General features: G+C 36.0%; 1 protein-coding gene across 1 annotated transcript in view; it reads left to right on the top strand.

Annotated features, from left to right (window-relative positions):
- Nucleotides 1-12,716, top strand: part of MAN2A1 (mannosidase alpha class 2A member 1) — a 166,665-nt gene that overhangs the window by 116,621 nt on the left and 37,328 nt on the right. Inside the window, exons 14-16 of the mRNA XM_003981174.6 lie at nt 1,285-1,503; nt 2,255-2,377; nt 5,585-5,699. Coding sequence (XP_003981223.4) covers nt 1,285-1,503; nt 2,255-2,377; nt 5,585-5,699 — 457 coding nt within the window. The remainder of the gene's footprint in view (nt 1-1,284; nt 1,504-2,254; nt 2,378-5,584; nt 5,700-12,716) is intronic.

Consider the following 12,716-nt stretch of genomic DNA (forward strand, 5'->3'; position numbering starts at 1 on the left):
TGAAATACTGATATCTTTGTTACTGTGTATACTGTATGTTATTATTAGTATATGTTATTAGCATATATTGCATATCTCTATAAATATCATAATGTTTTCCTGAAGTAATGAAGTAATCATTACTCATAAAATTGTGAATTTTTTCATTTAACTCAATTTTTTTCTTATATTTATTTATTTTTGAGAGACAGAGACAGCACAAGTGGGGAAGGGGCAGAGAGAGAATGAGACACAGAATCTGAAGCAGGCTTTAGGCTCTGAGTTTTCAGCACAGAGCCTGATGTGAGGCTCAAACTCATGAACCATGAGATCATGACCTAAGCCAAAGTTGGACGCTTAACTGACAGAGCCACCCAGGCACCCCTGTTTAGCTCAATTTAATGATAGTTATGCATATGGAAATTGAGATAAATAGCTATTTGTCTCAGAAAAGCATACTACCAGCTTTTCATTGCAAAGATGACACAACACACCATGAAAGAGAAAGACTTCCTAAAATAGAAGAAGGTGCTTTTTTTCTGAAATATAACAATGGAAAATTGGGGCTCAAGTAACAGATGTTTTTGGTAAAAAATTTTTAAAGTAATATTAACCTGAACTTTTCACTAGAAAGTATCAATATTTGGTGTCTGGAGTGTAGTTTAAACCATGTGCTTCTGGAGACACAACCATAAGCTAGGAACTCTAAATGAGAATTACTTTGCTTGTTAAGAGCCATTGCTGGCTGCTTTCATAAATTCATAATCCTTAAGGTAAAAATGAAAAGTATAAAAGAAGCTTTGGTCAGATGTTACAGGAAGCACCCTATCTAGAAAACGAAACGAGCTCCTAGAAGGCAGGAGTCATGTCTTGTAGTGTGCACATCCTTTATGCTTGTGCATTGTCTGCTAGACTCCAGGCATTCGATGACTGCTGTTAACATGCTTAATATTTATAGTATTGTGTTTACCGTGTTTATTTTTAATGTACTTGAATATCATAGAATTATAAAAAGATTCCTGATAATTAGGGAAAATCATTGTTCACAGTAAGCCCTTACCTTCATGGAGAATTTTGTCCTCTGGGCATCTATTAAGAGCACTGTAGGACAATTGAGGATGCTCATATAATTTCATATATTGAATGAAAGCATAGTGCCCTTGATAGTTCTACCACTGTGAAGTTTGTAGAATACTGTTAGATGATTTTGAAAATATTGTAGTTTTTTGTTTTTATTAGACCTATAAATGCTTTTCTTTCAGTAGATTACATTTCTTAAAAAAATCTCTCATCTGCCTTTTAAAGATCTCTTTTCTAGTACAGATACCACCATTGGGAATGAAAGTGTATACAATTGTGGAATCAGCAAATTCAGATCCACATTTAGCTGAGTATGTCCTGTATAATGGTAACATCAAAGATAAAGGAATTTTCAACATGAAGAATGTAAAAAGTGCTGAGGAAGCTATAACTCTAGAGAACTCCTTTCTTAAACTTCAATTTGGTCCATCTGGGCTTATGGAGGTATGTTCTGAATAGTTTTCAAATTCATGGAAGGCTTATCAGTTTTATTATAATATGTGCAGACTGGGTATGCAAAGGGAGAAAAGTTGACCCAAACACTCTTGGGGAAAAGGATGCATGAGCAATATATATCTCATTTTTGTGTTCCACTATGGCCACTTGTTCCTAAAGGGTGTGGTCTGTGGGTGGTGCTGATTTGTGAATTGTTTGTTACTGGTCCACAAGATAAGTATAGAAGCTATAACTGTTTAGAAATGTTTGTGGAAACTTCGAAAGCATCGTGGCACAGTAAATTTATGCCTGTTGAATCTAATAATAAAAAAATGCAAGTGTATGTTTGGTATGTCACTTTAAATGTAATTTTTGTAGTAATTCACTTTTATCGTACCCCACAAAAATATTGGTCCGTGCATATTAGAGATAAAAAATAAACCTGTTCCTTTGTGCAAAAAGTTTGAGAAACACTGGTCCAGATCTCTTTGTGTATCTCTTTCTTCCTTGAGGAAGGGAGTTCTGACTTTTTGTTTCTATTGTGAAAGTTTTAAATTCTAAGTATAAAATATAAAAGTATACTTTGAAGTATAAAATTTTGGTTGTTCCTCCAAGAATTATAACATTAGAGTCTATTAGCATTTTTCAGTCTATCCTGAGGTTTTTTTGTTTTGTTTTTAATCAACCTACACATGGAACCAAATACAACATCATTAATATCTTCATAGTGAGTTGCCTTTAAACATTTTTTTATCCTTAGGAAATGATAAATAAAGAAGATGGTAAGCGGCATGAAGTGAAAGTACAATTTTCATGGTATGGAACGACGAGTAAAAAGGATAAAAGTGGTGCCTACCTCTTCTTACCTGATGGGGAAGCCAAGGTAAGTGCCAATGAGCTGAGCAGTGAACAAGCACTGATTGAAAGAATAATGAAGAAAAAAATAAGTGCATCTCATTATCTTGTCATCTATTAGGCAGAGATGAGTTGGTTCCACTATGATATTTTCTTACTGACATTTGGTAATTTGTCGTCGAATGTTAGGTAAACAAATAATTTTTGCAGGGTTGGAATCCATGAAGATGCTACAATGAACAGTTGTTCTGCATGCATAGAAGTTACATTTGATTTAGGGTTCAAGTGCTCTTATACTGGTATATACATAAGTGGCATGGTATATATCCAGAGACCAATTATCTAGCCATACAGGAAAAGTAAATTGCCCCCTGGCCATTTATCTCCTTAACTGCTAGCACTTTAAAAAACAAGAACAAAAAAATTCCCCTATCCTTGACTGTAAAGGTAATATATGCAAATTTTGACACATTTTTGAAAACACAGAAAACTGAAGAGAACAATAAAATTTACCAACTATTTCCAAGGCCGTGCAAACCAGGGCCAACATTTTGATGTGTTTTTTATTGTCTTATGCACATCCGTTTCTCCCCCATTTTCAAGTGTGGTCTTACTACATGTACATATTTTATTTTTCATTGTCATAGTGCTCACAATCTGACGGTATGTTCTTTGAAAACAATTTTAATATGTACTGTTGTGATTAAAAACTTAGGGATATAAGATGATTAAAGTCTGAGGGTATAATGTCTAACATGGTCAGTGTAGTACATAATACTGTATTGTGTAATATGCTGAGAGTAGAACTTAAATGTTCTTACACACACACACACACAGACACACACACGTCTGTGTGTGTGTGTGTATGTGTGTGTGTGTGTGTAAATATATGACAAAAAGGAATTTCCTATTGTTGCATATGTAGATTTTCTCTCAGTACTTCACTACTGTGCCATTGTGATAAGCCTTTTTTGTAACATTCTTTTTATGCAGTGTTGATTATTTCCTGAGAATAACTTTCTAGAAGAGTCATTTTGTGTCAGTGGATGAGGCCTTTAAAACTTGATATGTACCACTTCTCTATCCCCTACAAAGACTGCATAAATATTCACTCCCACCTGTGTTTTTGAGAGTAACTCTAATATACCATGCCACGCACTGAGAATCAGCCATTTAAAAGCTTTCTGTACAGTAATAGGTAAAAAATATTTCACTGATGAGATTTTATGGTTATTAGGAAGGCTAAACGTTATATATTTGTCTCTCATATCTCTTTTGTGACTCCCTATGTAAGTTTTTGACCATTGTTCTACTGGTATGACTTAAGGATCTGTAAGCATTCTTTTTTTAAGTTTATTTATTTATTTTGAGAGAGAGTGGGAGAGGGACAGAGAGAGAGGGAGAGACAGACAATCCCAAACAGGCTCCATGCCGTCAGTGCAGAGCCTGATGTGGGGCTCGAATTCACGAACCGTGAGATCATGACCTGAGCCGAGACCAAGAGTCAGGTGCTTAACCAACTGAGCCACTCAGGCGCCTACGTAAGCGCCTTTATATATGGTAAAAGTTAATCCTTTTTCCTATTTATTGCAAAATTTTCCATCAGTGTGTCATTGAACTTAATTATTTTGTGTTGTTATAGTTTTTTTTTTTAATTTTGGGGTAGTCCTGTATTTTTTTTTCTTTACAGCATCTTTTTTTTTGTCTGTTTTTTGCTTTTCTACTTCTACAGGTTTTCTCCACTTCATGATAAGTTAAAGATTCTCCATATTTTGTTGTCTAGAGACCTATCTCCTGCAAAAATTGTTGTACAATTTATTTATTTTAATTTGTTTTTGTTTGTTTTCCTACAGTTTAGAAGAGCCTGCTAACCGACATCAAATAATAGCTTTTATAGGGTAGCACTGGCAACCTGAAGGATTCTAGTTGTTTGTTGTTGTTTGTTTTGATTTTTTTTAAATCAGTGAGGAATTAAAGGTAAACCATAGCTCATAGTAGCTGTTCCAGGATGGGCAGTGGAGCCTAAGTAGAAGCTGTGTCAGTGTGTTTTCTCTTGACAGCTTTTGTCATTGGACAGGAATTTTGTTTTTATTGACTGTTCTCATGCTTAAAAAAAGGAAAGTAACTGTACTTACAGAATATTATATATGGCCAATAGGGACTAATTTATTTAAAATTATTCTCTCTTTAAATAGCTCTAACATTAAAGAAAAAGACCAAGGGAATTATTGTATGTTTACAAAGAGAAAATAAAAGAACACCAGCAAGGAGGCAGCAGGGTGCATCAGAAAAAGGCAGGAGCCCAGAAATCCCCGTGCCAGGTTTCCTCTGCTTCCATTACTTTCTAGGTATATGGGAAAATTAGGTCCAAGAACTTTGTGAATGCTAAAGCGTTGTATTAATTTCAAAATATTTTTCTGTAGCCAGAGAGGTACATTTGGAAGAAAATTGCACTGTCCTGAAAATCTGATGCTGCTTAGGTAGCTCATATTGTAAGCCTCCCTCTTCATGACCTTGTTGAGCTTGTATAGCCTGTAGTGCTCAAGAAATTAGAATTCTTTATAAATGCTTTCCATTTGTTCCTATGTCCCCGAAGTTACTTGTTTTATTCCCAGTTTTTTCTTGACACTAGATTCTAAATAATGAAAACTAAACCAGTAGTTGCCATAGTTTTTTCAAGTTTGTAAATTTGCGTTATATTCTGCTAGCTTTTCCTACTGAAAGGGCAGTATGTTTTATAGAGTAGTAAACCTAACTGTGATTACATGGTGTTTGTGAATTCTGCTTTCTGTTTGCTTAGATGACTCCCTGTGGCCATCCTTACCACCTGTCCTGACCCCTGAACGTTAGGGGCCATGGTTCTAATAAATGTTTGCCTGGGAAAATGTCAGTGCTGTAGAATGAGTGGTATTTCTAATAAATCACCAATGGACAATATAGAAGGATTTTAATTAGAAATTTTTATAGCTGGGAGGGAATGTTTGTAGATCATCTAGGCCAGTCAGGTTGTAAACATTTTTATTATTTTCTGTTTTTAGTACTTTTTATGTAAGGAAAAACCTTATAGTAAAGTTTTATAGTTTGTGCATATTCTGATATCTTGTAAGGTTTGGTTTTCACTTGAAATTGCAGATTATCAGGTGTTAAGTATTTGCCATTTTGGAAATTATAATAAACATTTCTTCGAAAAGTTAAAAGCCAAAATTTTTTCTTAAAAATGTCATTTCCTCCTCAGCCTTATGTTTACACAACACTACCCTTTGTCAGAGTGCAACATGGAAGGTTTTATTCGGACGTGACTTGCTTTTTTGAACGTGTTACCCATAGAGTCCGACTGTACAACATACAGGGTAAGAAAACAGAGAAGCACAATTGTGAAACATGTGTACTGGTTCTTGAGTTTTGTTTGTCGTTTTTAATCAATTAGCAAGTGGTTTCTGAAGATATAATCTTTCTAAATTTGCCATCATTCTTATTGTGTGTTTTAAAAATATAATACTTCCCTTTGATAATCAAAAATGGTAAATCTTTTAACTCTCTGCATCTACATATTCTTTTTTCCTGTGTATCTTTTCTATCATAATATGTGTCCCAGCCATGAGTTCATTAATTGGAAACTTTATTTCTAAGATCTAAAAAATGTTATTTTTATTTTATTTTACAAAATGGAAATTATATCAAATATGGCTTTCAGTTAGTGGATCACTGACTGCCTCTGACATACACACACACCCCACATATGGCCTGCCTTAAATATGGAAGGTATTGCAATAGCAAGTATTACTGGAATTTAACTTTCTTTTAAGAAAAATGTTCATTACTGGTTCTTTTTATTCACAACTCTTTAGCTGGTAGAGTATAAAATCAGGCGATTGTTTATTGCTTTTAGGACAGTACTGAATAGGGTCTTTATCAACTAAGCAATAGTAAGTGGGCTTCTAATCCTTTTAGGGACTTAACCACGGGCATTGGCACTGGTCCGTCCCTAGGATTTGGGTGTAGCTATGATTCCCAGATAATCTCAATAAGAGTTGCACATTTATGTTGGTTGATGTTGAATTCACCAGTTTTAGAATGGAGTACTTTTCTAACCAAAAATGTAATCCTAATAACCAGACCACTAACCATGGTATCAACTGTCTTAGAAAAGGACCTCATAAAAATGCCACTTTAGGTGTTTCTTTGCTATTAGCTATGCTGAAAAAGCTAGGAAAGGAAAAATTGTTTCCCTGAATCTTTTTTTTTTAATGTTTATTTATATTTTTTGAGAAAGAGAGTGTGAGCGGAGGACAGGCAGAGAGAGAGGAGACACAGAATCTGAAGCAGGCTCCAGGCTCTGAGCTGTCAGCCCAGAGCCTGACGTGGGGCTCGAACTCAGGAACAGTGAGATCATGACCTGAGCAGAAGAAGTCAGATGCTTAACCAACTGAGCTGCCCAGGCACCCCTCCCTGAGTCTTTATACCAGTAAATAATAAAGCATTTTAAAGCTAATGATAAAATATATGGACACGCGCTGTTTACTTTTTAGGTAATGTGGGGAAGCAAAGGGTACTTTGTTCAGGGAATGTTCACTTTGCTACCTGTAAGAAAGTTCATAGTTCTGAAGTAATCTTTTATTGAGTTTTCTCAGCTCTCTAGTAAGTCACAGTCTTTTTGCCCCATCCCTTTCTACTCTTAAAAACAATTTTTTTAATGCTTATTTATTTTTGAGAGAGAGAGAGAGAATGAGCATGAGCAGGGGAGAGGTGGAGAGGGAGACACAGAATCTGAAGCAGGCTCCAGGCTCCAACTGTCAGCACAGAGCCTGACACAGGGCTTGAACCCACAAACCATGAGATCATGATCCAAGCTGAAGTCAGAGGCTTAACCAACTGAGCCACCAGGTGCCCCAAGGGCAACTCTACTCTTGCATAAGCTATTGTTCAACATCTCTGAGAGCTCTAAAATTACACTTTCAGCTATGACCAAAGGTGTCATTGTATGGGTGAAAATGGTATCATCACACAGAAGATCTGCTTACCTGCTTTTAGATTTGCTTACAACTGTTGCTTTTAATGGAAAATGTCTTCCTTGAGTACAACATAGCACCCACTGTGGCACAGACCTGTTTACCAAGTGTGGTTCAGCATTGGTTTTCATCAGTTAATACTTAGGGATAGCTGTGTCTCAGAGTTAATGCTGAAGCAGCTCACCAGAGAATTCCAACTTCTCAATCAAGTATATTTGCCTAATTGCTTTTGCTTTTCTTTAATTGAGTCAGTCACTGTCACTGCAGCTTCACAGTTTTTGCAGGTTGTCCGGGGGATCTAGATCTCATCACAGAGGATGGTTTCTGTAAATTAAAGGGCCCTCTTTGGCTACTGAGACCATAAGCTTAGTTTGCCATCATATCCCAGTGGTTGATTTGGAAATTAATAGGCTCTGACTTGTCTGTTTACTCATTCCAGCAAACATGTATTTATCAGACCCTAAATCCCTTTCTTTTCTCCTCTTCCTTTTTTCCCTCCTGAGTAGTCCAAAATGCCCAGTGGCAGCTGATTCATAGCCCCTTAGCAGAACCAGGAACCACCAAGATTTAGCTGATTCCCAGCCCTCCAAGGTGACAGTGCCGGCTGTCTGATTAGTCAGTTAAGAAACAGAAGTTTTTCTCAACTGGGCACTTGGAATATTAACATAACAAAAAATAATAAAAAAAAAATAAGAACACAGACCTCAGATTGCCTCTGGATGTGACAGTGGGTGGAATAAACAGGCGGAAGCGTTTATATTAGATTTTTGTAGCTTGAGAGCAGAAAGCTTCAGAAGTTTGTGGGAAATGACAGATAAATACGTTAGGTATAATGTGAAGTTAACTTAGAGTGCTTTTCCAGATGAGTTTTACTGTTCTTGCCTGGATTGAACCTGAAACCAGCGTATGTAACTATTCGAAGTGACATAGCAATCTTTCTTTTTGCTCTCTCAAGCCCAGAGCATTTATTTTTTTTTTTTTTTCCCAACATGAAAGTACTTGGTGGGAGATGAAGATACCAGCTCACCTGAAAGGCTTTCATCCAAAATATACATCCTTCTAATGTCCGTATCTCAGCCTCTCTCAACAAATCTCCTTCTTGGAAAAAAAAAATAAGCCTAGGTGTGGAGAGAGCCTTTTTTCAGTGGCCTTCTTGACCCACGTCGTCTGTCCTTTGTGTGAAGGGTCGGGTTGTTGGCATCCTGGCTCATTGGGTTTTAATTAAATCACTAATCGAAACCTAAGGAAGAGATGTGAAGTCTTCAGGGTGTTTGGATCTCAGGAAGTTCAAAGTGCCTGAAAGGGGTCTGGTAATGCCACACCAAAAAAGCAATACTAAGAAATACTTGAAAGTTCTTTGGTGTTTTGAACTTTGGCCTCACAGCGCCTGGGTGATTGATCAAAATACGTGCAAAGAAAACGTCAGCCAGTTTCCATGCTTTTGTAGATCAGCTTTTGTTTAATATTTCTTAAAATAACAAAAATACCTACTTTCAAGTTTAACTTATTAATCTGTCTTTGGATATATGCTAATTTTGCCCCCATTAAACTGACCAGATGTAGTTTATTTGGATGAGTATTAATGAACAGAGCCTGTTTGTTGTTAGTACCAAACTTATGAGCCAGAAAAAAAAAAATGGGGCTTGGGGGAGAGAAACTATTAATATTTTATGATTAGATACTATAATTGTGTTAGGTTACTAAACCATTAATTATGCAGAAGATTTTATTCTCAGCAATAAGTGTAAAGAAACAAAGAGTTGATATTATGAATTATCTATCTTTATTGAATGTCTGTTTGTATTAAATCCTTCAAATTTGGTTTATTTGAAATATTCTTTTAAAAAACTAAAGTAATGCAATCCTGATAAAATATCCTTAAATTCCTCAATCTCTGTTTTAGTTGCACTTTGACCCTTTTCTCCTCAAAGTAACTTTTGGCCCAAATTAAGCTTTAAGAGAAAACAAAATAAGGAATAAATCAAACAGCACTTCCAAATTATAAAAACCATGTGGTCATTACTGATTTCACAACAAACTGAGTTGGAAGGCATGGGTTCAACCAACTTTGTTTCTTTTCTTGGTTTTATATTTAAGTTTTAGTTTCTCTATTTGCGTTCTCTCCAGGTTCTGAAAATGGTAGGAGGTACAGTGCAGCTTAAAGTTCTCTCTTAACATCATTTAAACTATCGAAAAACACGGTGTGTTTCTTTTCATTATTGTTCAGACATTACATTCAAAAAGGTTCAAGAAATAATAAATTAGAGGAAATCTTGTGCTCACTAGCGTTAAAAGCTCTACAAGATCAGAGAGATTTGAGAGATTGCTGATGAAACATAATGCTTTGCCTTTTATCAGGTTAAGTAAGAAATCCATTTGGTAGCACCCATAATTTAATGAAATGCCCTTTTGGAGCCTTTTTTTTTTCCCCCAAAGATTATTTAGTTGGTAGAAAATAACATTTTTCTGGAGGAAAATGTGGGAGAAGTGAGGATTAATTTTTCTTGTACTGTAATCATCTTCCATTCAATTGAAACTTTAAGTGTTACTAAATAGACTACTTTAGCTTTTTTTGATAATCTTGAACTGGAAGATAGAATGTGATACAAGCAGAAGTCCCTGTATCCCCTCATGTTATATTTGATATTGTGCCATCACAATAAGCACATACCTTGCAGTGGCATAATGATCAATAAGTGACATTTGATAGCTGTGGCTTCATTTGTCTTCAGAGCTGTAATTATTAGACTTTGGTGCCCTAGTTTTCTGACATCAACAGCTACTTTGAAGAATTAGGTTGCTATGGGTTACCAATGTGTCATGTACATTTTCACTAGCGCAACGTTCAGGTTCCAGATCTGTTACAATATATACCTCCAAGCTTTCCCCCCCCAGGGACTATGTTCTCCTAGGCAGGTGTTTGTGAGTGAATGAGTATGTGTATAAACCATGTTTCAACCCTTAGGAGAAATATCATAAATGCAATACTCTGGCCTATTTTCCACCAACATATTATAAAAGTACTATATGTAATGGATCTTACTAAAAGAAAGCAAGTAGCCTGGAGGTAAAATGTAATGAACTGCCATCAAGAAGTATGGAAGAAAAGACTTTCCTTTGGCTGAAATGACTGAATAATTTCCTTGCCTGGGCACATTTAACAATCGCAAAGAGGTTGCTTAGTTTTTCTGTTTTGAATATATAGCCGAAATGGAGTCATAACATGACCCTTGACTTTTAGAGAGTCAAAGTGAACTTCATCTAGTTAAACACATAAGAGAATCACCTTGGGAATTAGAGATCTGAATCTTTACTTGTACCTTTAAGCCAACTAGGGTGACCTTGAGTTTGTCCTTTAATTTCTCATGCACTCAATTTCTTAAATTATAGAAAGACGACATGGTCAAGTAGGTGTAACTATTAAGGAGTCTTCACAAAACTTGTTATCACATGAAGTCTCTCTTTTTCATAACTCCCTGCTCCTAAATTCATCTTCTAAGGATGTTTGAATCTGGGCCTCCTATCCCTGGAGTCCTCCTACTTGTAAACAAGGTCTCAGAGCTTCACTGAAGTTGTTTTTATTTCCATAAAAAGATTCATGAGGATATTAAAATGGTTTGCAATCAATCTCTCATATTTTTTTCCCCAGGACTATGTTCCATATTTAGTTTGATTTAAGAGTAAAAAGCATTAAGTAAGTTATGGCTAGGCAGACTTAGGTAATTAAAACATTTCTGGAATACCATAATGTGCAATTGACTGCTAAAGATTTTTTTTCTGTTAATTGGAACTTTTAAAAATTGAAATAAGTAGCTATGTGTCGAATCTGATTATTCCCTACAGGCATGAAAGAGAAGGTTATTTTAAGGGACTATAAGCACATTCCGGTTACACAAATTCAGAACTCAGAGGTTATCTTGGGGGCTGTTTGACAGCAGCTGCTGTGTTGAAGCCATAGCTTCTTAGCAGGGAAGCATCATCCCCCACAAATATGTGTTGTACTAAACTCAGATCAAGGGTGTCGCGATGGGAAACATAGGAGAGGTGTGATGGTTATGAGCTCAGACTCGAGTCAACACACCTGTGTGTCATTTCCAGCTCCCATCCCAGTTCTGCTGCTTACCAGCTGTTTGACCTTGTGCAGGTTTTTACAGTCCTTGGTTTTGGCATCTTGAAAATGGTAGCAATAATAGAGTCTACCTCATAAGAGTGTTGGAGGATTAACTGAGTTAATATACATAAAGCCTGGCACCTACTAAGTATTATATCTCCTGAAGAGGATGTGCAGGCCAGATGAGTAAAGGCGTAAGTGTTACAATAGAGAGTAGCCATTGAGGGTTGGGGGTGTTGGGGAAGAATTGATAAAGCGAGTTGTTGAGATGCCAGATCTTGGAGAAATGTCACTTAAATAGGCAGAAAGGAGTAAAAGAACATTACAAAGTGTGAGGTGGGGTTGTATCAATCAGACACCCTTGTTCCTGTAAGAATTTGAAAATCTTGGGGCACCTGGGTGGCTCAGTAGGTTAAGCACCTGACTTTGGCTCAGATCATGATCTCATTGTTCGTGGGTTCAAGCCCCACGTCCGGCTCTGTGTTGACAGCTCAGAGCCTGAAGCCTGCTTCAGATTCTGTGTCTCCCTCTCTCTCTGCTCCTCCCCCATTCATACTCTGTCTCTCAAAAATAAACATTAAGAATTTTTTTTTTGAAAATCTCTGTATTACATATATTTAAACTGATATCTAGTTTTTCTTTATACATTTAAAAAATTGCAAAGGATGTTTTTCCTCGAATATAATCAATATTGACATTTAAAAATAAACATATCCGGTGAGTAGCAATTTGATACCAAATCATGCATTTTTAAAAAAGCCTGAATAAGATCTTTTTTTTTAAGTTTTTTATTTGAGAGAGAGACAGAGAGAGAGAGCACAAGCAGGGGAAAGGGAAAGAAAGAGAGAGAGAGAATCTTAAGCAGGTTCTACCCTCAGCACAGAGCCCTGCATGAGGCTTGATTTCATGATGGTGAGATCATGGCCTGAGCTGAAATCAAGACTTAACCAACAGAGCCACCCAGGCTCCCCAAGACCATCTTTTAAAGTCAAATTTCACATCCTTATTTTCTCCTTGAACTCATATTTCTATTCTACTTCCTCACAGAAATTTAGCTTAAAGTAATATTCTTATGCTTGAGTCTTGTTATTGGTTAACCTTTCATTACTCTTATAAAAGAAATATGTATGTATATATGTGTCTATATATTTAAATTTAAAATTTCTGTTATCCTAAAAGTATTAAATATGATGTGCATTGAGTTGTAAAAATTATTAATAGTATACAGTTGATCAAAAACAATCTCT

The sequence above is a fragment of the Felis catus genome, chromosome A1 (assembly GCF_018350175.1).
Source record: "Felis catus isolate Fca126 chromosome A1, F.catus_Fca126_mat1.0, whole genome shotgun sequence".
In the NCBI taxonomy this organism is placed as follows: Eukaryota; Metazoa; Chordata; class Mammalia; order Carnivora; family Felidae; genus Felis; species Felis catus.